Source organism: Cloeon dipterum, chromosome 3 (genome assembly GCF_949628265.1).
Source record: "Cloeon dipterum chromosome 3, ieCloDipt1.1, whole genome shotgun sequence".
Lineage (NCBI taxonomy): Eukaryota > Metazoa > Arthropoda > Insecta > Ephemeroptera > Baetidae > Cloeon > Cloeon dipterum.
Genome location: NC_088788.1, coordinates 13162086 through 13189482, shown reverse-complemented (window position 1 = coordinate 13189482; position 27397 = coordinate 13162086). Strand labels below are relative to the sequence as shown.

Below are 27397 nucleotides of genomic sequence, written 5' to 3'. Positions count from 1 at the left end.
ATACTTCTCTAAATAATTAATAATTTGATGGTTGCTTGTTTTGGTCAAAATAAAGAATTTAATTTTTTCAGAGACGCCTGTATTACTTCTCCTAATTGTAATGAAACCTGAATATAATTATCTAGTTACTTCGTGTTAACTTGTAATGACTAAATGTAATTTTTATGAGAACACATGAAGTAGTAGCGTGCATAAATCACTCTTTGAACATAAATTAAATATACAACTTTACACAGACAGCATTACTTGTAAAGTAATTTCATCGCACAGCATGGAACTCGTCCCGAGATGGTGAACAGTAGGATGACTGCGCATTTTTTGTGTAAATTGCAACACGCATTACAAATACCTTTGAATAATTTATTGATTATGCTGAGAGTGTCCCGTTTCGCGAAAAGCGCACCCTGCATGAGGCAAAATATTACCAGTGATGCTTGAATCGTTTATAATTTTACACATCTTTACTTTTAACCGTCAGCAGAAGCACATGAGGAAAAGACGCACTCGAAATATTTTGTTATTCTTTCGCGGAAAACGCAAGGACAATGGACGAACAGAATTTTACTTTCATGCTGGCACCACCGTTAAAAGCATCATTGATATTTCATTTTCGAGCGACGTACAAAGCGGCGTGGCAGAAGAATAGCTAGCTCGCGTATTTTTTCTCTCTCTCTCACTCGCGATTGTTTTTCGCGCAGCACCGAGATCGTCGAGGCGTAGCTAGCTGTTAAATTAATAACAGGCATGTCTTGAACTAAATGGACTGTTAATTAAATAAAGGCGCAGCGAAAATAAATAATCGCATTGTGTGGCATTCCCATCACGCAGCCGCAACAATAAATAACCCCGCTAGCAGCTTTTTTCAGAATACAGTTATGAATTTTGCGCCTCTCGCAGATCAAACCCAATCGCGTTTGTTGTTTTTACCCATCCGCCGCTAATTACAGATGTGGCGCCCACACTGGCATTCCGAGATTATCTTCGACGCGACCTATCCCATATTTGGACGAATGATTTATTTTCGGTTGACACGCTCATGGACGTGGCGGTCAATTTCTGTAACTCTTGACAGATCCCTTTGAAAAGCCAACGCTTTTTTGTAGAAGTGATCAATGCGTGAGATAGGTCTGGGTTGTTGTAGGAAACGTTCCTCTGAAATAACAAGCTAAATGGAGGAAGACACAATGTTATATCTTACATTATTTGCAAGCTAAGAGAATCTTTTAAGATGTTAAAAAGGAAAGTAGATTTCTCGATCAAATTAAATATATCGTTCATTACATACTCCATTATTTTAATCTCTGGCCAGTACTGAAATCATTCTAAAAATTTTGCAACTTTACTGATACCAAAATTGCGATTTTGGGCTATCCCAGGCATCGTTAAAAACCTGACTCTAAAATTGCCCACCAAGTAATTGACTCACCACCATAAGAGCACTAGAGTGAGTAAATAATTTATTTCAAAGGGGAGAAGCCTCAACTGCTGCATGGTTACACACCTCAACAAATTTTGCCATTCATCTCTCCCAACAAAGTTTTACTATACTTTTCTTCAGAAAACAATTTTTCTTTCAAAATCTCAAGCAAAAAAATGCAAATATACTTTTGTCGACGTTTTGCCCAAGAGCAGATTCACGAGTTCCAGGCGCGCGGGCAGTTTTGTTCCCTTGTCCCACCCAATTAGTGCAATTTAGATGTGTAAATTAAGCTAAAAGTCAATTTTTTCCGTAGGGGAATTTATGGAATGAAAACTAGTAAAATCCATAAAAAGGAAATTCACTGCTGCCTGCATGAAAATTACAGACCAATTATCATTTCAATTCAAATCAACAAAGAGGTTTGAATAGCCTTTTGTTGCTAGTTTATTTAAGGAACGTTTAATTCCAAGGTTATGGAACCTCCACTTCAAACCTGCCAAACTTGTAAGTTTGGAAGAGACAAGAGACATTTTGAAGATGATGATACCCTTGTGTGGTTTAAACTGCAGATGCTAAATAAACCAGATAAACTAATTAGGGTCTATATAGAATGCTAAATCTGAATTTTATATATGAGTTGCTCTTTCTCGATCTCATTCACGGCCAGCGAATGATAATAAAATGCGCTAATTAGCATGAGATTGAGTGATATCGCTTCGCTTCAAAGAAATTGATATTTAAAGAAGTGCAAAGAGCACGTAACGAGACGTGCACATAAATGAGTATGGAAGTGCAATCACGACGCAAACAGAAAAAGCTTTCTCCGAGAACGTTCTGTGCGGTCCAGAATGTTCAACGGTGTGACGGGCCATAGCAGGGAATGAATGAGTCACACATTAGATTTCGCGGAGGAAAAGAACGGGAAATGTATAATGCTTCCTACAATATCATCTCGTGGACTGCGAAAAAGTCACCGCGCGGCGAGAATGTGTGCGGCTGGTCAGCAGCATAATGGGGAGCAAAAAGCCGGTGTTGGCTGTCTGACTGACTGAGATGAGATCGTGATGGTCACGCTCTGAAAAAGCAGAGCACGCCAACTCCCGCAATGTCATTAACGGCCGGCTCGCGAGCAACAGCGTAATAGAATATATAAAAATGCCAACTGCACTGGCCGCCAGCGAATTCGGACACGCTGCATTTAACAACCTGATAATTCCACTTAATTTCGCACCTTTTTCTGTCTGCACCGTCGCATTGTGCTCGTGTCCGACGCCAAAGTGACATTCCTGCTTTTCACGCGCGATTTTCAACGCCTGTCTCGATTCGGGCGGCGCGTTTGTAATTGAATGGGATTCTCGTCACAACATTGGAAACGGCATAAATTTGTTTGCAGTTCAAGAGAGAGAAGCAGCGTGTTAATTTCGCCAAATTGCAAGTTGGCTTCTGGAAAGTGGACCAACAGCTCAGCGCATCCTTGAGTCCTCAGACAGTCGTTTGATTAAACCATTAATAAAAAAATTAACAATAGTTAACGTTTTTATCCCTGCTGCCCAAAACTCATCAGTAATCCGTATTCCACTTGGCATGACTATAAAATTATGACTTTTTTACTCTTTTATACAATAAGGGCGTATGTGATTTTAATTTATTATATTTTTTTGCGAAATAAAAATCCCATTCTCTTGTTATACTTTTTAAGTATGTTTTTCACTCCTCTTGCATTTTGTTGCTAATATTAGATAATTTGTAATGGGCGTATTGCGATAAACACAGTCTGATATATCGGTTTTCCGCTAACTCTTCATGATAGCCCATCTCGTCATACTATATTTAATCTTGACTATGCACAATGTAACTTGGATGAGAAAAAAACAAGAAAAATAATTAAACACATACAATGTAGCCAAAAGCAAAAATTACTATCAATAAGGTGGTTAAATTACAAACAAAAACTCTCTTTCAAAAAACTTTCAAGTTCGTGTTATGAATCTAAATGCTTATGTGCTCTTGCTCTTGTTTGCAAGTTAAAATTCTACCTTCGTATGCTAATCGCCGAAAGTTGTGCGACTTTCAAAATGTCCAACGTAATTGATCTAAACACATGTTCTTGCGCTGAGGAAACCGGATAAACAAACAAAAAATCCACCCAGAACAAGCATTTCGCTTACAATTTCGCTGCAACACCGTGTCCGAATTTCTCTTTGGGTACCAAATCTTGATTTAAATAATAACGAAGCGCCTTGTCGCCTGTTTCAGCTGGAGCGTTGCCTCAAGTCCTGGAATCCCGAGACTACAACACTTGGTGAGTATCTTCCCTGCTCTTGGCGGTGTCGGATTTCGTGCATGTAGGCCATCAGAGTGAATTTATGCGATCGATCGCACAGATTGTCCACATCGAAAATATTTTGACCGTGGCCTTGAACGTGAAAGTGTTCCTTTTTGCTGTTCACCGCCTTTAGCTCAGCTAAAATTACCTCTGTATATATATGACAAGCTATTAGAAAATTCTTTATTTTTTATTCTAACCTTTTTGTCTACAAATAAGTACAAATTAAATGATATGCAACCATGAATAATAAAGTCTGTTCAAAATTATTCAAGATTTTTTTGTTTTTAAAATTTCTAATTTAACTTTAAGGGAATTGTTTAGAATAAAGTTGTAACCACATGGTGTTAAAATTTAAAGATGTGTTACATGTATAGCAAAATAAATTTCTAGATAAAGCCAGAAATTTGTTCCATTACTGTAATGTCTTATAAGTACTGAAATCCAGTTTCAATTTAATAAATTGATTTTAAATGCAATAGTTCACTCAAATTAAGATTAAGATTATCTTAAAAATGTAATTATTACGCAAGAATGAAGCATGGATAATTTAAGAAAATCTCCACATCTAGACCAAATTAACATATTTATTTTGAAGATGAATACCATATCCTCCTAAACCCTCTCAAGACCGTTTTTGAGCATAAATGAAGATACAATTTGATCTCTCCTAATTATGAAATTATTTATGAAGGGAAACGGACCAATTTTAATTTGAAAGCCAAACTGCAGCTCTTTCTTTCACCGGTAAAAATTTAGCGTCGGAGTTGTCAGGCCGGTATTCCACGATCCCACGACCGCCCCCGCCCGCCCCAATGAGCAGCCTCATTGAAAGCGATCGTGGGCCACTTTCGGGACCAGTCACGCTGCTTCTGATTTGAGTTGATTGTTGAAGGGGCCCCTGATCGGTATCGTACGAAACGCCGCATGATTGATCAGGGTTCTGGAATTTTACCTCATATTTTTACACACGAAAGTGTCGTCTGATTGAGTGATTTGTACCTGGAGAAGACACGCGGCCGGTGATGGACCCATTAGATTCAAGGATCACATTTTTTTTTGTAGATCGCTTCCTTTGTGTTATTTTTCATACCTGCCGTAGCTAAAAATTTAGGATATCAAGCGTTTTGGAAAGTTCCTTTGTTCAGTCTAAACGATGAAATTGAAGTAATGCAAGAGGTGCATTTTAAATGCCGTCCATGCCTAATCTTTAATGGTCCTTGTGCATTGGTGCACTAATTTTTACTTTTCCTTTTTACTGTAATTTAATATCTCTCTCGCTATAATAATAACAATTCGAACTGGGAAATGAGCGGCAACAGCGGTGGATCGTGGTCCATCATCATTACTGCGAAATGGCAGCTCACTGTCACTACTCGGCGAAACCAGGGAAAGTAATAATTACGCTAACAAAAGCTATATTTGCAAAGCGGAAACCGACTGGACATTTTTTGCAGAGGACCTTTTAATGACTTCTGGGAGAGCGGAAAATTGAAAGTAAATTTTGTGCTTTTTTAATATCGCTGGAAACCGGAGAGCGATTTCTATAAACTGCACACGAATCATGCAATCACGCGCAATTCTTTAAATTAGAAACTGCGCCACCCTCCTTTCTGTTAATTTCTGTTTAAAGATGCAATGAGATGTTTTTTAAGGGGCTACTTGATCCCGTATTCTTAAAAATTTCCTCACAGCCTTTTTGCTCGCTTTTATTCTCTTTAGTTTTCCGCAACAATGCAATGAACTCGAAACGTTTTTACCAAGTTCGTTTTCACACTCAGGAGCAGCTCAATCAAGTAAGACTTTCCTCCTTATTCGGAGCTTGTATCTCGAAGGCAATTAAACAATTAGGGCCGGAACAAGGGAGCCATCAAGCATCTCACCTCCCAGCTCGCTCGCTCTGGTCCATTAGTTGACTCCATTAGGCAAAACGCCGCGCACCGTCGATTGATTTGCACGTTCGTCTGCTTTTCAATATCAGAGAAGAGGCAGTCACGCGCGCCTTTTTGATATTTTCTTTCACGAGCGGCTCACATGGACCGAGATTGAGAGACCCTGGGGTCACGTGCGGGGGTCCTTTCCACAATTAAGGCGCGCACAACGTGCCGCGCGATTATGCAGGGTGTCTGCCCAAATGAATTTCCTCGTGCCTTCCGCGCTCACCGCCGTGGAAATTGAAATGCGCCACGTGATGGCACTTAAATTGGCTTCTTATGATGAAAGTGACGCGCGACCTCTTGCGCTCCCTCAACTTTTTGTTTTTTGTCCCTCTGGCCTAGATTGTCTTCTGTGCCGTGCTTCACATGTGACCTTTCTTCCTGCCTAATTTTACGAGACTCTTTGTGGCCAGCAAACACGAGTAATTTTTCACACCAACACAATGGGAATCGCAAGTGAAAATACAGCACAAAAAGATTGAATGGATTCTAATTAACCGGCATACCGGCCATTCTAAAATAATTGAGATTTCAAGGCAACTGAGGTTTCCAGAATTATATTTTAATTGCCTCCAGACCGTAAAATTGATTGTTACTCTCACGGAGAGAATCAAAGTAGGAAGAAAGAGAGAGAAATATGAAAGTAAACGAGGTGCAGTCCCAAAAGGCAGTAATTATAAAATGATAAGCCATAAAGGTAATGAGCCAAAGGTGAGTCAGCCACATGCGAAGAACAAAGAATTAACTTATCATTTGGCCGTGCATTGATTAAAATATTAAACGGCTGCGTGCGAACAGCCATATATATTAAACCGACCCCCTGACCCCGGTGTGTCCGCCAGCAGAATCGTGCGCTCGCTGAGGGCGATGAAAGCGAGATCTCTTCTTGCGTCCGCGCTGGCGAACAACACACAGCCCAGTAGTCGTTCACTCAATCCGGTGTACCTGCGGAGATGCATACGTGTTTTACGAGCGTACCAGTACACCACACAATACAAGCACATAGCCGACCTAATATATATCCGCGGGGGTCACTCAAAGTACCGCCGTCTTTGACGTTTATTACTCTGCTCCGTGCTTGACCGCGGTTGAATTTCAAGAGCGCCAGAATTGGTGGGCAGAAGGGCAGTGAGATGAGGAAAATCGATTTATTTTTTTTTCAGATCGAATCAAAGCGTTAGAGACCACTCTAACAAAATTAGAGGTAATACAGTACATATGGGATAAAGTTAAAAAAATTATAAACAACCAAGACACAATGTTTTCTCTTCAAAATTTCACTCTCAGCCGCTCGTACTCAATTCTTTTGATGCTATCAATTTTATTTTATTTTTAATATGAAAATTCCAGAAACACTCTTTAAAAAAACTTAACTTTTAATAGTATCAGTATATGAACAAAAGTTCAACCCGGTTGACATCTCGCCAATATTCCTGCCTGCAATATAATTTTAAGAAGGCAATTTCGAAAATTAACCTTTGTTTATAAGACTGCAATTTAGTAATTTATCACTTCCCTTTGCCATTTTTCAATACATTAATGCCTCTAACTAGGCGGCTGTTGCTACATAAATCACTAAATCCGCGCATTCCGGACCACTTTCAAAATGAATTCCCCTTTGATCCCGTTTTGCCGGTGGCCCGACCACCGAGCATTATTAATTATCAAAAAAGTGCCGGTCCGAGATTAGTATCAGCGCAACAACGTCGCTTTTCACTGCCATAAACTGTTGCTTCAAGAGCACGAATTTGCTTCTAAGCCAACATGCTGGTGCTCCAGAAAAGGAATTTTCGCATTGTTTTTTGTTTATGGCCGCCATCATCTCCCCCCGACCGTTTGGTACACATGTATTTTCCTTTTCAACCGGCCAATCGTTTTATTTGCGATTCCAAACGGCTCCTTTCCTTTCTCACATCTCAATGCTTTCTTTCTTGCTGTATGCTTGCCATTATCTGCGATTTGATTGTCGGAACAACGAGCAGCTGCCAAAAGGAAATCGTTCCAAGAGAGATTCCTACTGAAACAAACCGCCCAGCTCACTTTCTCGCGAACTACACTGATCTGATTCTCTAAATGGCGCCATTGGAAGCAGAACCTATCAATCAATATTTTGCTACCTCCGTATTCAAAGCCAATTTCAGCCGCTCTGAACTCTGAACCTCTCTTCATTTTGAAATATTTGCGAGCAACAAGACTAAAGTGCTTTTAAATTTGCTTCTTGGCCTTTCTGATGGCGTTTCTTAAGATTGCTGCGCACCACGGTGACAGTTACGCAAGACCGGAGTGTCGTTTGTCTGGTAATTTTTCACGATCGTGTGGTTCCTTGTCCTTTGTTCAGCGAGGATACAGGCTTGAAATAAGATCAGTGTGCAAGTAGGCGACTTTTTGCCTCGCTTGACCAGCAGCTGCATGAGCGGTCCATTTGAATAATAACACACACACAAAGCCGCGCGCGGAACGTTTCTCCTTCAGTGAATTAACCTCAGACTATAATAGCAATTGCGCTCAGTTAGCGCGCTAAGTGAACCGCGGCAATTAATTTGCCAGTCGTGCGAGACTATTAATTAAAGATCGATCCGCAGTTTCAATTAAACTTGGACGGCTAACTGTATATGTAAAAAGGCTTGCCAACGTGATCTTTTTGCCTAAGTTTGAATCATTTCGAGATGGAACGTAATATCGGACTGGTGACTTTAAATAATTGTTATGTGTTTGGCGTTTGGCAGCTTCGTGGCTTTTATTTCGTCTCGAGTGTTCAAACCGCACAACGAAATTTGCACATCTCAAGATATAAAATTGCTTGTAAACGGAACTTGCGTGAAGTACGAAATGGTGTTCTCGTCTCTAGAGATCGCAGGTGGCATGTTTGTTCGCGAGTGCAAAATAAGGTGCTCTCGGGAAAAGGGTCCTTCTGTATCTCCGCTCTACCCACGCGAACATTCTGTTGTCGGCAGTGACATTGGCCCCTGAATGCGAAAGAATAAGTTCACTTACACCTACCGAAATATTTCCAAGCGCGAAACCCGTCAGACCACTTGAATTTTTGTAATGCAAACGATCAAAGCTCGAGAGGGAGTCTCGCGCATTCTCATAATTTTGCGCGGCAGACGGTTTTTTATGCCTTGGCGGGGTCTACCCTGCCAGTTGAAATGAAATCAGATTTCGGCGCGGTGGGAAATTTCATGATTTGTGGCAAAATAAATTTAAGATTATCTCGCGTATTTGAATTCCGAGGGTGATTTGAAAGAAATTTTAATCTTGCTTATGATTTCAAGCAAAGCAATTTTTGCCACTCATAAAAACTTTATGCAATATCTGTTGGCAACCTAATCGGATTTAATAATAATCACTTTTGTTGAAGGGATTTGAACTGTGGCTTTTAAGATGGCGTCATGTTTTGCTTTGTTTATACTCCTTATGGTTGGGAATTAAATGGGATTTTTTCTGTGCGTCTGATTACTTTTTAAATCACAAATTTTAAAATTATTGAGCCACGCGTAAAGCTGTCTAAAACTGTTTAAATCATGTACGTGTGAAAGCTCCTTAACACCTATATAAAGCTTGTTTTCATGATCGTTGTGTTTGTTATAAATTTTCCGTAAATTGAACGATTTCAGGCAGTTTTTATAGTTAGAAAAAGAAAGTGTGCTCAGTTGTTAATTCAAATTACCTTAGTCGTTTTCAGCTCACATATAAAAAATTGGAAAATTTACCATATTACCAACATTTAATTTCCTCTATTTTCTATTTCAAGTTATTTTAAAAATTCGTTCTATTCTAACTGAAGTAGGAATGGTTTAAATAAGTTTGGTTTCATCCAATTTAGAATACAACATTTTTAAAGCATTAAGATTGTAATAATCATTGTAAATGTAGAAGAAAGATGTCGACAATTATTGCCTGTTTTTGGGAAATTTTAGTCAAGTATCTAGAGTTTAAAATAATATCCATATCGAACTTTGTCAGTAAAATATACATCTATATTAAACACCTAAATTGAGGCCAAAAACGTAAAACTGAATCGTCTGGATCTAGAACATAGCCGTATTTTTGTAGAATAATCCCTCAGCCCAGGAATAAAATCTAAATCTAGAGTTTTTCGTTTATTCAAACGTGTGCTTAAATCTGATTGAAAACACGCGATGTCTAAAATCTGTAATGAAATAATATACTCACGAAGCTAACTTTGGTTTGTCAGAAAAAAAACACGAATTGAAAATTGATCCACATAGAAACTCTCGCCAGTCGGCCTCAATCACTTGCACTTATGTTTGACAATGAAAATAGTGTTTATATCGAGCACCCACTTGTGATGAATGCTTTTTGACGTCACTGTGCAGGCGGAATTGGGACGAGAGCGGAAAGAGTGCAAAACGCAGGTGCTGCCGGGGGCCCCAAAATCGATATGCTACACACGAGCAACGCCAAAATCAAAAGTGATTAACCCAATAAAGAGCGTCAGTGCGCGCCACCCACAGCCGAGCCAACACCACAGACTGACACACATTCCGCTATCCGCGCGGCAAAAGTAAGCGTGCACAATTTATTTCGGCGCTCATTGTTCCCGGCGTGATTCGCGAGTCTGGCCACGCGGTCGTGAAAAATCGATCGCGCGCAGATGGAAGTAGGCGAACGAGGAGCAGGAGAACAAAAGTGAAAAAGATCTTGCCGCCGGAGCTGAGGAAACGAGTGAATCTTTTTCAACTCTTGGAGCTGCACCCAGCTGATTGGAGAAAGGAAAAGAGAAGAGAGAAGGAAAGGATTAGGGAGGCTGTCGGTGAGCACTCGGCGCTCGAAAAACGCGCCATTCATGTGGCGGACGCCGACATTTCACCGCTGTACTTGTGTTTGCTGCTGATAATTAACTCGTTGTTCGACCAGTGCTTTTTAATCGACTCTGCTCTTTCTGATTGACACTCGAGTGTGTGCGCGTGTGCTTTTATTGGATTCGATCTGATTGATTGATAAGCTCCGGCGTTTGCCACTGCTGCTGCTGCTGCTGCACGGGATTTTAACGCGCGGACATATCGCGCTGGCCGATCACTTAAAGTGCGCTTTGATGACTGCTGATTGAGTCTCCGCATCATGGCTTGCATGCCGATCGGTGAGTCTATTAGCATCACGCCCGAGTATCATAGACGTGCGGATCTATATTTGACGCCTTTTACCTCCAGGCGGATGGGTAAAGTGGATCGATTGGCGTGTCGTAGTTAGTTGCTGGCTGATTGAAAATGGCAAGTTGAAAAATTGCCCGTGCAATTAACGAGCTGACTCGATAAATACGGCTGTCAATCTTGTTTTATTCTGATAAAGAGAGTGAAATTACGGCAATATATAAGGACGTGGGTGCTGGGAAATATTATCCAATAACGTATAATTATATTCTACAACAAACGAGGAGTATTTAATTAAATATTTATGCATAGTCAAATCACATGAAAAATGGCAGAAAAGGGCTTTTGATGATACGTGGATTAATCCAATAGACAAAAATAATTGTGGGATAGGGAATCAATAAACAAGTATGCAAATTAATTATTTTGTCTTCATTGAACTGGTGCCTCGGTGCCAGTTATATTATATTCAGGTAAGCAGATAGGTTCAACCAAATAATATGTATTAATTTAAAAGATTGATTCAGTATGCGACACCAAAACCATTTCCAAATTTTGATAATTAATCCCTAATTAATTGAATTAAAAAAACTCAGTACAAGAAATCTTTCAATTTTATAAATTCCATCCAACCTTTCAAAATTCAAACTTTTTCAAAAAGGTTTAAAGCAGTTAAAATTTGCGATAGTCAGAGGGCTGGAGCTGATCCTTCTAACTTTAAGGCATCGAATGAGAGCAACAAATCGTGTAATTTAAAGACTTTTGTCCCATATAAAATCGTCTAAAAATAGTCTATATTATAAAAAACACAAAATCCTTTCAGAGAGGGGTTAATCTTTATAAAGAGTTTATAAACATCGACCGTTCTTTAGTAATTCATTGATAAAATACCTTTTAAGACAATCTAAAGTTGCACTTTAAATTAGCTTTAAACCTGTTTGCACTAGTAAGAGAATCAATCTAATTAAAAGTTTGACCATCTTTTTTGTCCTTTTTAAATTGAAATTTCCACAATAGATTGGCATAAAACCACAATCTTTCCTCGTTTTTTCATCACATGTCTTCAAATGTCTTGAATGACGTTGAGTTTGATATTTTTAAGAACATTATTTGAATAATTTTCCACCAGAAAGGTCAGAGATTTTAGTAAAATACTAAACGTCAAAATTTGTCAAAGATTTCATCAGAATAAGATAGTTAAAACTCTTTGAAGTGAAAAACGCTCAAAAACTGTAAATTTGAGTTTAACTATAAACTTTATCGATAACCAAATAGGCATAGAAATGAATATAATTAAACTTAAATCCGAAGATTTATATTATTATCGAAACAAGCAAATATAAATACAAAATATTCATTTTTAACTCCTTCCATATTCAAAGATCAGCCGCATATATAAAATGACGGAATGCAACAAGCGGAACACAAGTCTTTCGCCGGAAAATGTGCTCATATACACTCGTTTTAAATTGAAAAGCATATTTCTAAAGCAAACATTCCTGCATCTCTGTTTACAGGTCACTTGTTTTCGAAACAGTTCTGGCTGCAGCAAGAAGAGTACCAGGATGTCTACCGCAAGATGAAAGAGTAAGTACAGACACGCCGCGCGGCCAAACTAATTAATTGACTAATTAATTTCCTTTCGTTACTCGTTCTCACCGATACGCTCCATGTAATTCAATTACCAACGAGCACTGAAGTCATTGTTCGTTCAATACTTGCAAATGATCATTAAAGTACGGAAAAACACACAGATACATTTTCGCGTCGCGCGACGAGGGCTTTCACCTTCGCTGTTTACTTCTTAATTCACTCATCCGGCACGTTGACATTTTGCCAGCTAACCTTTTTCTCGCCGGCGAAAAACAATGCGCCGCCATTTTCTCGCTAATTACGCGTGCATTGTGGCGCCTCATAGGCTTTTGAAACAATGCAGCTGCGAAGTCGTCTGCCAATTATTTACTGCTGACTAAGCACGGATTGGAAATCAATGCGCTCCTTCAGGTTTTGCAACGAAACGGCCGCGCAGAGAGAAAGAAAAATGTGCGGCAATGGTGTAACCATAATTTACCACTTGAGGGAATTTCTGCGAATTTTAGGATGAGAGAATAATTATCAAAAAACTGTTCTCTTCAGACCTCTGCACACTTGAAAAAATACATTTAAGCATAATTTTGCTCAAGAGTGTAATTTACTTTCGTGCAAAGTATTTAAATGTTTTAATTTAATGTTTGTGTTACGGTTTATTAGTACTCAAGTGTGGCTGAAAAAAGATTGTTTATCAAAGAAATGTGTGCTTGTTCGATGGCAAAATTACTTTTCAAGGTGTAGTTTTATTGCAAGCAAAATATTTGAGCAGAGCTAACTCGCCGTATCTTTTGATTATTATTGCGTACTCTTTGGCTGAGTACGGGCGTGGATTTATCTTATTCTTAAATAGCATTCAAAGGTTCAGGCTGTGCAAAATAATCGGATTGTAGCGTTGGTCGACAAGCAAGGCTTTTAATTGATGTCTTTGTTTTATACGCAGTAAATTTCAGCTTGACAGTAAGGAGTATAAAGACATCGAGTGAGCAATATAACGAGGCAGGGCGGAGAGGGTCGTTAGGAAATATTCCTAAACTCGTAGACTTTACGAGCGCGAGATATTTCTCTCTCGGCAAAGGGGCAAAATTAGCAATAAATCAAGCCATGAAATTGAACACATTTGCGCAAGCGAGCTGACGAGTTAATGATTGAGAGGCGAAGACGCTCACTGTAAATAAATAAATATTTGATGAGCCGACTCCTTAGAGTCGTCGTTCTCCAAGGCAATTACGAGCGTGCGCTGGCATAAAAGCGGCGCTCAGGGTAAAACACAGGTTTCTGTTGTGGCTAATGAGAATTCTTGATAGTAATAATAACCCCCAGCCGGTAATGAAGTGCTTAGTCGAGCACCGCTGCTGTGAACAGCAATTTTTTACTCTCTGTCGGTGTTTTAACGCCGGAAAAGATAATTTGAATTAAAATTGAGTTAACGAGAGAAGTTGTGCGAGTTAAAATTGTATGTACATCAACCGTGATAAATCTTTGGCAACCTGCAGAGAGATAATTTATTGTTTGCTCTACCACTCACCGTATGCACTTTTGCGAGTACTCCACTTTCAGTCATTCAATTAAATTAGCCAAGACGACCTAAACCCACAAATTGGTGCGCACCGCAGCAAAGCCGCTCTTAATCTGATTCTCTCTTTCCAGCAGGAAATTGGCTGGTCGAGCAAAAAATTTGGCCAATTTGCCGAGCAGTTGATCCGTGCAAAAAGACCAAATTGCCAGCATTGCTGTTTTTGTTGTGTACGCACACGCGGGAGAGCAAATTTACTTTGTGCCAAAAAACGAGTGTGCATGGCAGCGCTAGTAGCCTACATAAGCAGGGCTAAACACACAAAAGCACTTTCCTCATTCCACCCATCTGCGCTCAAAGATACATATGCGTCTTTCTCTCTCTTTCTTTAGTTGTGTGTTTATTTATTTTCTTGCATAGGTGATAGACCTCGCCTCGCTGACAATGCGTAGCGATGACAGCTTGCAAATTGTGTGCGCAGTTTACAACTCATGCCGCGCGCAATAAATAAAACTTTGATCGTGTTTCGCTTTTATTATCGCGGCGTATGTTTGCATTGTGTGCTCACGTGAGAAAGAAAATATATTCGGCAAAAAACCCTTTTCAATCTCTGGAGTCGTGGAAAGTTTTGTTGAGAAAGGAGAATGGATGAAAGTAACTCGTTTGCTGCATGTATGTACCATTGTAGTATTTTTGCGCTTTTTGAAATGCCGCCAGCACTTTTTTAATTGAGAAGATTGGGTGAAAAGTTAGCTATACGCTTAAATGCTCAAATGCTGAAGGAGAAATCGTGATTGATTAAACATGACTTGTAGTTGAGGGCAAACGGACGAGTTACGAATCGCAGGAGCGGAACTGATTCTTTGACTTTTCTGAATAATGTTGAAAAATCACGAATTCTGTTTCCATCCCATGCTAGTCAAATTAAAGTCGAGTTTTAGGATAGAAAATTTTATAAACGCACTTACAACACTAAAGTTCAGTTTTAAAATAATTTAAAAGAATCAAAAGAATTTTTAGTCCAAATTTGCTTTTCAAATTTGACAGTCTACTGAGTCTACACTTAATATAAAAGAATTATTATTGTTATATTTTAATCTCAAAATATGTTTCTTGCAGATCAGCAGGGTTAACTATACACTCCATACATCCCCGTCAGCTCTTTCTTTTTATCAACAAATTTAAAAAAATGTTAATTTTGGAAACACATGCTAAAAATCAGTCAGTTCATCTGAAGAAAGAAAAAGATCACGTTAATTTTTTTGATGTAGATCTCCTCTGGAAAAGACGAGTAATTTCAGTTCAATTTCCCTTTGTGTTAATTTTCCTTTACTTTAGGGTCGTTGCAATCACGCTTCAGTTTCGTTTTCTCAATGTGCCATAAATCGGTCGATTGGACAAGTTTCTAATTGACCTTTGCCAACCAATTTTCCCGAATTTAATAGCCCTTTTCGAGCGAGTTTAAAGAACTTGCATCGTGCTGTAGTAGTGCACTAACAAATCGTAAATCAAAGTGAAACTCACTCCCAATAAAATTTACGATGGTGCCGAAAGTGAACGTTTTTGGAGCACAAAAAACTACTGAACGAGTTGTCGGGCTGCTACCCGCATCTTTGAGCACAGATCTAGTCAAAACTATCATGGAATATTTTACCATTCAAGCTGTTATATATATCCAAACCATCCGACCATATGGTAACATCTTCCTAAAAACTTCATTTGTAACCTGAGTCCAAATTGGTTTTCGCCAGTCATCCTGGGAAATTTGCTCCTGTGTGAGCGAGAGTAGAAATCTCACTTTTTAATATTTTAATTAAATTTCCTGGCGCGGACAAAATGAAAAATGCAGTGTGAGAAAGTCGAAGATGCTAAAGAGGTGCATCTCTCCGCGGATACTATATAACCGCGTGCGCTCCACGAAACAGTGGCCTCAGGCACCGAAGAAAGTCATCCTTCTCTTGTGAACCCGGAGAGCCGCACCCGATTCCGACGTGTTTGGACACGATGACGTTTGAAATTAATGCGCACGTAGTGGGTGTATCGTTCAAATGAATGTGTGCTCCAGGGCGCGGCATTCGGCCCCCTCGAAACAGCATTTAACCGAAGCTGGCTGGAAATTTTCACTTTCCTCGATTTTATGGATCATTTTCCGCACGCACCAAGCTCGTTAAACGTGCAATTTATGGTTATTTTCTCAGCACAGACGTTCACATAATCGAATTAGTTATGAAGTGAAGCTGAAGGAACGGAGAAACTTGAAATTATTTATTGTTTGGATTGTTAATTGTAGTAAAAATATGGATATTCTGAGATTGTTGACCTTGCTCACGTCAAGGATATTTTCTCATTTCTATATATTTCCTTGGTAATGACAAAATCCTACGCTTAAGAACAAAGGGAAAAATCGGCTCATCAAGGTGCACCCGCGTCAAATATTTTATTAAAGTGTGCGCACTATTTGGCCGTTATTGACAAATTTTCGCTGCTAATCCACTACAAAGAAGTAAAATTTGTAGTATAACTTTTTGCACATGCGTGCAAAAATTTGGCAAAAATTTGGCTGTGAAATTTATAGAGAATAAAATATTTTTGTGAGCTTACAACGAGTATGGTATAGTATCAAAGAGCAAAAAATCATGCAATTCAAATCTACTTGAACCAAAATTAAAACCGTCTTAAAACGGAATTGGTCCAAAAGATCCAAACGGAAGCTATCCGAGAGGAATTTACTCCGAAAACAAGATAGACCAGAATACTTCTTGGATAGACTGGACAGGCAAAAGTGTAATCGCCATATGATCATTGAGCCACACTTGTTTATTCTCTCTCTTCCTGATACCATTTTTTCAAACCCACCTGTTTGAACATAGTCAAAAATACATTTGAAAGAGAGAGAGAGAGAGAGAGAGAGAGAGAGAGAGAGAGAGAGAGAGAGAGAGAGAGAGAGAGAGAGAGAGAGAGAGAGAGAGAGAGAGAGAGTTGACTTGTTAAGTAATTATACCTGTAAAGTTAAAAAACAGCCAACCAATTCGACGTATTTCCTTGAAGCTGGGAAATAATCTGAGAGCCGCCAAAAATGGCGTCGACATCTTTTGCAAAGTAATGGAAAGCCTATGTGGAACTTGTCACTGGCTCAAGATTTCAATTCATATAAATGAATCAATCCGTTTCAGGCTAATTCAGTTTCGGGAAAAGAAAATTCCTTTTGACGTTTCGGACAACTTTTAGTCGCCCGTTTTTTCCTTCGATGCATAGTTTTTGTGATTTAGAGGACTGTAACACACTGACTCTGGTGCATCTATCAGCCTTCAGTGCTAGTTCTTCACGCATTTTTTTATTTCTTTTCTCTGTCTCTTTCAGAGCCACAAAGAGATAAGTCATGAAATGAAATAAAAATGTGTCAGCGAGCATTTCTCGCTTTCTTTCAGGCCATGTTATGATATTGGCCAACTCCTACGAGAGGAGCAGAACATGAAGAGCGGCCGGCCGGCGGCGTCCACGCAGCAGGCAGACAAAGGAGCCGCCGTCGAGCTGGCTTTGTGTTTGTACACACCGCGGCTGACTGACATTGAACTTGCATACAAATAGCTCCATATTGTTTACGATTCTCTCTCCTTATATGGCGCATCGAAAAAAAATCTCCTTAACGCGTTTATTTCCTCTCTCCGCTGAATCGTGAAAGCGCATCTCTTAACATTATTAATTCAAAATGGGAAATTCGGCCGGTGAGTCTCTCGCGTCTCGCGCAAAAAGGAGAACACGCGCGCGCGCCAATGTATGAGTGGTTTGTGCATTTGTTTAGCTTGTCATCGCTTTTGTCCTTCCTGACTGATGTTGCCTGTCAATCAACCGTTGCATTTCGGAGTGAACACTCGTGTAGCATGTCCTAGTCATGCATTCGTCCCACTTACAAACAAATTCGGAACAAATTCATCATTGGAAAACGCGCATGCAGTGCGCGAGAAGTGTGCTGGGTGTGCCGCCGCCGCCGCCGCTCATACATGAAAGACCACCGTGCAGATGAGAATTAGAAATTCCAGTCCGGCAAGCAATATATATAAGAACAAGCGAAAAATAATTGCCTCGCGCGCGCTAATGAAGCTCATAATGGAAACTTGACGCCACCATTCGTTTGCCTTATTCAAATATAGAAGTAGTGAAATAAGCTGAAAGCAGGTGTCTAGATTTATGATAAAACTAATTGTGGTTAGGTTGTGCTAAAAGATTTTCACGAGTAAATCACAAACCTGCTTCAATAAATTTTGTATGATATTATGGTTTTAGGAAATATAAAAAAATATTGAGTTATAATTATTTTTGGAGCTTTATTGACTTTTGATTTTACGGCTCTAGTAATTCAATCTAGCGTCGATTGTTAAACAATTTCCCAATACCTGAATAAATTTAAAAATAAGACTTGGTTTTAAAGACACAAATTTCCCTTCTTTTTAACTCATTGTCAGAAGAAGCCTATTAGATGAGAAATAAACTGCTGAAAGTATTTCTTCGTTCGTTTTCCAAGGATATAGTCCCAGCAGTGCACGTGCTTAAATTTTACAGCCACATGGTGCTTGTACTTGGCGTGTAAAATCACAGATCCGAGAGCAAAGTAAGACATAAAATTATGCCTAAACGGTGCACACAGCGATCGGTGAAAAAGGTCAGGAATGTGCTCTCTCGACGGAACGTGAAAATCTGATCGTCCGAATGATTTTACAGCCGGGGCATTTCCAATCAGTAATTGCTCTCCAGCCGCCCTGGGCACCTTGCCAAAAAGTGCACGCTCCACTTTTCGCGCGAGACGGAATTTTTATGCATTTGCTGCTCGCCTTGTGTAGATGATAATTGCCGCAAACAGCAGCGAAAGTATAAAACATAGCGACCATAAATGAATGAATAATTTAAGAGAGACGCAAATCTCGCACGCATTGTGCAGCGGAGCTATCAACCTCGGAGATCTAATTCGCGTGTCTCATTAATGCGCGTTTAACCTTTGGTCAACCCGACTTTCTCGACTGTGCGTTACAATAATCGAGTGCATCGCGGCAATAAAAGATTATCGAATTAGATGGCAGCAGCCGCGGTGAGCCGGCTAATTTTCATATTGTGAAGAAGCAATAAATCTCGTCGCGGAGAGGGAAATTGGACGCTCTCTCAGAGACTGAAAGAGATATCGCAAGACAATGCCCAAGAGTGTAATTACCATTGGAAGGAGGATGATGGAGACGAGCGTGTTCTTTTTTTAGAGCTAATTTCACTTTTTTACCCGGCAGGATGAAATGAAAATGTTGTTATTTTCGAGATGGGACGCTCGCCCGCTCCTTTTTAATGTCGAACACACAGTCGGCACGTTTGAGAGCTCTCCTTGGCGTTGCTTATTTTTTAGGAGCGGTAATCTGAGATGAGGGTACTTCCAGCAAGTGATTTTTATAATTCATGCTTCATTTGAAGGACAGATTATTTAATCAAGCATGCTCCAGTAAAAAGTTGTGAATGTTCGGAATGCTAACCGCAGAGGAGATACCATTTACTCATTAACATGAGTTAATTTTGAAACATCCAGCAAGTTAATTAAAATTAATATTATAATTTGCAATCAGTAAAACCTTGTCTATCAAATAATTAGTTTATGAGAGAAAGTTTATACATAAAAATCGCACTTTTAAATATATACATGTATATATTTAAAAGTGCGATTTTTGTTTTTATGGAAAGGACCAGAAGATATTACATGTGTATATTTTTCTTAAATTATTTTTTAACAATAATTTTAGTTCAATTTCATTAACTATTTTTGCACAATCTAACACTTATTCAATCGGCTGCTATTGGAAAGGAGGTTTTCAAAGGTTTCGCTAAGCAGATTGTGCGATCGAGGGGCTACGTCCTTTGTCGTGCGATGCATATAGTGCGATTTAAAACGCCTTGCAGAGGCGTCTTGTTTTTTTTACAACAAACACTGATGCACATTCAACAACTCGCTATTTTAGGCCACGCGAAAGTACACCAAGACAAATTGCTCTTCAGGCTACATTGGGATTTATGTGGCCACTTGCTCGGGCCGTTCAATAGTTTCCCGGTCAGGCCTCACGATGCTTGCCGAATCTTACAATGCCGCGTCTGCTAGCGAATCATTTTCAGATAAAAGTTAAAAGTGTGCGATGCAGAGGCAACAATAAACACAGCCAAGTGCACCACCACAAAGTGGGACACACCTCGACAGCCTCTTCTTCTCCATCTTACTCTCTGCGTTTTCCTATTCTACACGACGCCGCTGTCACTGTTTGCAAAGTGATAATAAATTTTCAATTTACTGCCACATTAGAGAAACTCGCAAGAGAGCGAATGCGTGTTTTTATTTTAACAACAGGCTGCATCGCCGCAATATTTCATTGACAAGTCGAATTTCTAAGGCCATTCAAGGTGCGAGATTTGGCACGTCGATAATGCCATAGCAAGCACGACAAACGCGTAGCGCGATTCACCTGCTGGAAACATTAAATGACCATTCTTTTTGAAATAGCTTGAGAGAGAGAGAGAGAGAGAGAGAGAGAGAGAGAGAGAGAGAGAGAGAGAGAGAGAGAGAGAAATATTCCCATGATTGTCAATGGAGATCAAAACTTTCGGCCAATTCATTGCTGCTAATGAAATAAAATTTCACTTTTCCTCTTCCCGCGCAAAACGATCTTATCCTCGGCTAATGACATAATGTCGCTCACCCGAGCTGCATTATACTTTCGAGGAAAGTGCATTTTTCTCAAAATGCTGACCCAATTTTTCTCACATCAAAGTGCCGCTGAGCACTATTTGGTTTGAAATGATTGGCTTGGTGCATGAATTAACACAAATAAGTTTGGTATAGAATGCACCGGGCTCTCCTGGACCTAGCCTTGTTCTAATGGACCTTTTGGCCTAGTTCCGATGCACGCAGCTTTTGGTAACTCTCGATCCTTTCGATACACAAAAAAGAGCGTGCATATGACCGCGTGGCGACTTTCGCTCTTCAGCAGGAAATTAATGAAGTATGAAATGAGAGAATGATACTCCCGACGGAGCGAGTGGGCCATTTTAATTACGGAGCAGATAACGAGTTCGCCAATCGGACAATGCGCCACTTTCATTTCGTTTTCTGTCTGCTCCATTAGTTTCTGCACGCAGACTTCTGCTATGATCCTTTTAATAATTACATTTCGCCGCGTGAATGTACAGATACTCACTCGTGGAACACGTGCTTCGGTGGTGCTCTTTGAATGTAATTTTTTATTGTAATTTGCACTGCATTCATTTCGCAAACGATACTTCGGACGTGTGTTAACACGATAGTTGCAAACGTGATTGGCGAGTAAAAGGGGGAAATCAGCAGCAAAATTCGATTAAATGTGAGCTATATCACATACAATGGTGAAAAAACCTGTTGTACAATAATGAACATAACAAAATAACAAAAACAGGGATATCACGTTCCAGTCAAAGTCAGAATTTGCGTGCCAGCCAGAATAATTATGGCCTTTCCATTCGTATTGTAAGTATTAGGCATTTTTAGATTTCAATTTTTTAAATTGGTACTTTAAACGTTTTGAATTTAAAACAGATTTTCTCTATTTAATGATGCAAACCCTGACTGCTTCGAATCAACAGGCGTGTTGTTGTATTTTGTCACGGACACCAAAATTTTTCACCCATAAGGTTATCACACGCGTATCAAGATTAAAAAAATACCTAATATGCCAAAGACAGACCGAATAATGACTCAACAAAGCCGCCCAATAAAACAGCGATCTTTAAAGAAAGTGCTGCAAAAAGTCATCGGCCAGAGATAAAAGTGGCCGTATCAAAGGTGGCTTGGGCTCCATTACAAGAGATGACTTATGCCCGATTGTCAATGCAAGTGACATGAAAGCGGTCGTATCTCACGCAACGATCTGAATGCTCCCACACGTGAAATGTTGTCTGGCTCACATGTATATACGCTTAAGTGCGAGATGCATTCCGAAGACAAAGCTGAGAAGCTGGCCGAAAGAGAGCCGCAGAGGATAATTCCATTGATAACCCTTCACGCCCTGGGTCACGCTCGTAATCCTCAATCACTCTGCCGGCCGGCTAAGTTGAGCTTTTTTCCTCCACTCTGGTAGTAATGTTATTTTTATTTTAATTTATCATGCGTGCAGCCTTTCCCTTTTAATTAAAAAGAGGAACACGAATCGAGGTATTCCAGGATTTTCGGTCCTGCGAGTAATTTTCTCCTCAAAATGCGTGGTAATTTGTCTCTTTTCCATCCTGAAATGAATATGAATTAAGTGTCAGTTGCTGCAGGTCGAGGCGGAGCGTTTTATTACACTCAGCTCGCATTGAAACGTGAATTGAGTCCGAACAATGGACCACTAAGCAAGCTGAGTTATATTCAAATATAAATAATGTCTTCGAACGTGTGCACATCTCTCAGGCAGGAACAGAGAAGAAGTGCTAATGCTGCGCTGACCCAAATGGTCCGATTTCTCCAAATCCATTTTTGACCTCTCGCACACACGCTCAATTCCAAAGCCTTTTTACTGTTGAGCTCGTCGCATTTCAATGGCCCCACGGATGAAATGCAGCTCTCGGCGGCTAAGTACTCGACATTTTAAATATTTTTTTAAGCCGCGCAACCTTTCCATTTGTCCAACACATGGCGCATGAATGGATGACGATGACACGCGTTTTCGTTTCAATACAAGATTTTAACTGAATTGTTTACAAAGGACGAGCAATTGAGTTTCATTCAAACCAGGAGCAGTTGTAAAAATAGAGCGAAATTTTTGCCGATTTCCGAGTACTCAACTAATTGAATCCGCAGGGCAATGGTTTAATTTATTGAAGCAGCTCCAGCCGTGTTATCAAGGAAAACGCTCACCTAATTGAAAATTATACCTCTTTCCACGATTCTCAAGGTCAAAATTACGTCTTGTTTTGGGAAAGTATATGCTTTATTCAAATTTTTGTGGGTCTGTATGAGCTGCGGAACGTGCACGAACCTCCTCCAGGAATAACCCAAGCCTTTTAATTTCATAATAACCCACTTGGGATGAGAAAATATACACCTACCACGGCATGAAAAATTATATTTACAAGCCAGGTATATATATGAAAACACAAGCGTGTGTAATTTTACTGTCCTTTCCATTTCTAACGAAAGCCCACCCTGAAGCGGGTTTCTCTTCATTAAAAGAGCCAAATTTTACAGAAGGAGTTAAGTGTGCTGATTTGAAATAATTGACGTTTTTGGCACACCGAAAATTGCTCTTTTCCAGCAGACAATACCATCCGCCCGTGGCAGAAAAGGCGCGAAAGTGAAACGTCCGATAATTACACCTTAGCTTGTTAGGGAAAATGATTTTTTTACGACGCCCATACAAATCGGCGGTGGAAATTGCGAACAAACGAGCCGAAATGGAGTCGCACCCCGCGGGGTCAATAATTGACGGCTATAGGTGTGTGTGCATACGAAAATAAGGACGTGCTTTATTGCGGACGCGTTTGGCTGAGAGCCAGCGGTCTGGCCGCAGTCTGCAAATCATAAAAACGAACGCCAAGCCGGTCGTCGACCCGCTCTCCAAGCGAAAAAGTGCGGCATTAAAACAACAAATGAAACCCTAATGACCGTCCAGATGATATGCATAATCTTGGTTTAACGTGTTGCAGAGTCATCAGGGACAAGAAGAGCAACGACGAGGAGTTCGTCGAGTTCTGCAAACTGCGCCAGGGTGCTGCCCTGCACTCGCTGCAGGCACTGCTAGATTTACCGGTGAGTACTTTATGCCTCGTTACTTTTTGGTTTAGTTGTGACATTAAAATTAAATAAAATTTAAAAACCTTAAAATAAATAAATTGTGTCAAGCGGTTCCAATGAAGCAGTTTTGAACTTAAACTTTATTAGTCAAATATTTTTAATTCATTTTGTAAATTTGAAACAAAATTCGTGCATCATATGATAACCTTTTTGTGACATTTAAACAATTTTTTTCTTTTTTCACAAGCAGTTTTGAAAGCTTGTATATTTTAACTGAATTTTGTGTGGTATAAATTTTTAACTGCTCACTAAGAGTTTAAAAAAATAATAGTTAACGTTCTGTCATTCATCAACATTTAAAAAAATTAAATAATTTGTTTTCCATTTTATAAATTATATTTCAAAATACGTAATAATGTCTATAATTAATTTTTTATATAACTGTAATCTTGGTTCTTTGCAACCGATCAACCAGTCATGTGAATAAGTCTCGACACATATTTTCCCATCAAACAAATCTGATAGGCGAAATCCGGCGTTGCGCAATGCAAGCATTACAGTCGCGTTTTTATCTAATTGCGATCGAAATCAAGAGGTGCAAATAAATTGACTGAAATTGCACATGATGCGCTCTCTACTGCCGCTGATTGCTATCTCCTTTTCGTATATTCTTTTGATGGCCGATCCGCCGAAGAATATGGTCTCGCGCATACACACTTTGAGCTTGCAGCCTTTTCCATGACAAGCAATCACTCAAGTATGGCTTTTTTATCGCTTTCAAAACACACAGTCGGCGCAGCAGACGCGGCGGCGATCGACACGATATATAGCCGAGCGCCTGCTCCTTCTCTTGTTCTGCGAAACGTGAAAATTGCATTATATACTATTACCCGCAGATCGCGTCTGTAAATAATTGACTCTTGGAAGAAGAACAAGTGCATCTTTTTGCGTTTTCTTTGTTGTTAGTTGCGCCTTTGCACGCAAAAACGGCCTCAAGATGGGAGCTGTTGAAATTATCTTTTCTGTCGACGTTTCTGGTGTCTGTTCGTTCGTGATGCGCCCTCGGCTGCAACACTGGCAGTGAAAAACACTGAAATCCAGTTTCAACGTTATTCCAAGGACACATTTGACAATTTATTTTGTTTGAAAGTTTCTGAAAAGTGTTAAAATGGGAAATATATGCAATAAAATTTAGTTTGTTTTCCTGAATGGGTGGTCAGCAAAATTGTCAAATTGATTTTAGAAGTTAAATACTTATTGTATATTCCTGCTATAAGTCAATGCATAAAAATATGTGTATATTCAAAATAAAATTCAGAGCTAGAGTGGGCGACAAATTGTGCAAACACGAAGAATTACAAAAGTAATAACTTAACCGAAAAATTTTAACCATTTAAATTCACTCATCACTGTAAACCTTTGCCACAATTGTACTTTCTTTTTGCACAAGCAGGAAAATTTGCGAGGGAAATCTGGTATCGCAAATCATCTCACGGTTTTACCAGTGAAATGCCAAAATCCCCTGATTTTTGTATCTGGCAAATTTAAGTTAGCTCGTTGAACAAGTATAGCATTATGTCGCTCACTGCCCCAGTCCAATTTGCTCCGCTGTTAGTATCTCTTTGGCGGTGCAGTAGCGTCGCGTTTTCGTTATTATGGTCATTATTACTGGCTTGGAAACAGCGAGCCTATTTCGATCCTAATCGCACAAACATGCACCTGATGCACTTTTCAGCCGCTGCTGCTATTATTAATGTCCCTGATGCATCTGCTGTAGATCGTGTTCTGCTCTGTTCTCCGTCCAACAATGTTTGCCAAACGGACCAACGTATATACGCTGAAAATGCTCAAGTCACACGAGGTTGATCGCGGGTAATGGATGCAATATATTTTCATCTTTAACACACTGACTTTTATGACGCGCGGCGAATATGCAAATGATGGTCATGTTCCAAGAAATTTGCCTCGCAGCAATGAAACTCGAGCCAGGCCGTCTGTCCATCTTTCTCGCTGGAATCTTCGTTCGCCACACTCGAGGTGCGAAGAAAGTAGTTTGTCTGCCTCTGCACAGTCATAAATCCACATTTTCTCGATTCATTTAAGTAGCAGCGAGCGATTATTAAATTATTATTATCATCGCACGCATTAAAGCATATTCTCATGGAACACGTCCTCTCACGCAGCACTAAATCACTTTCGTGAAAACGCGTTTTTATTAATACACAGCATCTGTGTTGTGTGTGTACATATGAAATGATGTGTTATATGCATGCGATCGCGTAGAGCGGAAAAAAGGTGCAAGACAAGTGCCAAGGTTGATTGACGCTCCGAGAGATGGAGCACAAAGGTACACCTGCTTCACTTTGCACCTGTCCGCGCTCACGTGCGTAGCTTGCAGACCTAAGAGCAGTCACTTTTCCCTCATCATTTATCGTAGCCCTATCAGAGTTAATTAATGCCATAGAACCCTGGTGGAAGCAAATAAAAGCCATATTTTTTTTTAATTTTAAATTTAGAAAATTAGATCTCTACACTTCGCTCTTTTTAAGAAAAGTTATGCCTGATTTAGCCAAGGAAATCGCGTGTCAGTTTGCTGATTCAGAAGTTTCTTGGTAGATGTGTCGTTTCTTCCGTTAAGACAAATTAATCAATTCACATCAGGAAATATGAAAGACAGGAAATGGGACTGAACGCTTCCTCCGTGCATAAATTTTTCCCGCAGATCCCTGCAGTTCTCTCTGTGACTCTAGTTTTCACACAATGCGAGGAAAATGCCAAAAGTATATAGACTGCCAACAAATCATATTTGGCCGTTGCAGCCGACTGGGTCGTGAAATTGCAAAAGAATGGAAGGTATGACCGCCGACTGCTGCGAGACGAACGTATTGTTCTGATTGATTAAGAAGAGGAAAACGCCATCGAACACGACTGTCAGTTCGTCAGTTTAATTAGTGTGAGTGCGCTGTGGATAATTTTGAATCGCATTCTTTATTTCTAAATTGATTGAGTCATTAGATGCGCACGGAATGGTTGACAATCTGGTCCAAAGCGTCCAAAGTCTCTTTTTGCTTGACTTTCATTTCATTTCAATGCTTTCCTTTCAATCGGTGCCACTATACATTTAATTATTTAAACAACGTTTTATTCGATAAATTAATTGCTTCAAGGAAATTTTGATTCCGTTGATTTAAAAAGAAAATGCAAGACGAGCTTTTCCTTATCACCATGCAAAACTCGTGTATTTTGCAAAACAGTTTCAGATAGTTGGGAAAAAACGGTCAGCTGTCGCCTGCTGTCTGGACGCGCCGTGCCCAGACGAGCACAGTGAGAGCTGACAATGACAGTTTTTTGTCTCGTGCTATAACTGTCGCACTACTTGACCGTCTCGCGAGAAGAGTTGGACGCGTGAGCAAAGGAAAGGCGTTGATTGCGTCTCTCAAGCGTAGCTCGTCCTTCCAGTTTCGAGCAAATTGTTTGCGTCCAGTGAAAGCAGTGTTGATTCGATTTAATTAGGGTAGCAGGACTCTTAAAGCGTTCACTTGGCAGACGCAGCGCTCTTGTTTCTTTCTCTACGTGAACATTCTTGTTTGTTTGCGGTTGCGAAAGAGACTGCTGGCTGCTTCATAATAATTGCATCTCTCCGACTGATTCAGTCTGACGTCGCGTAAACTACGACCTATTGTTCCAATTGCGCTTTGACTTCGTTTACTTCTGTTTCCTTATTGTTGGAG

General features: G+C 39.8%; 1 protein-coding gene across 1 annotated transcript in view; it reads left to right on the top strand.

The window, feature by feature from the left end:
* The window catches only part of LOC135940030 (rho GTPase-activating protein 20-like), a 185486-nt gene that overhangs the window by 15317 nt on the left and 142772 nt on the right, over positions 1-27397 (top strand). Inside the window, exons 4-6 of the mRNA XM_065484670.1 lie at positions 3677-3722; positions 12315-12384; positions 23579-23681. Coding sequence (XP_065340742.1) covers positions 3677-3722; positions 12315-12384; positions 23579-23681 — 219 coding nt within the window. The remainder of the gene's footprint in view (positions 1-3676; positions 3723-12314; positions 12385-23578; positions 23682-27397) is intronic.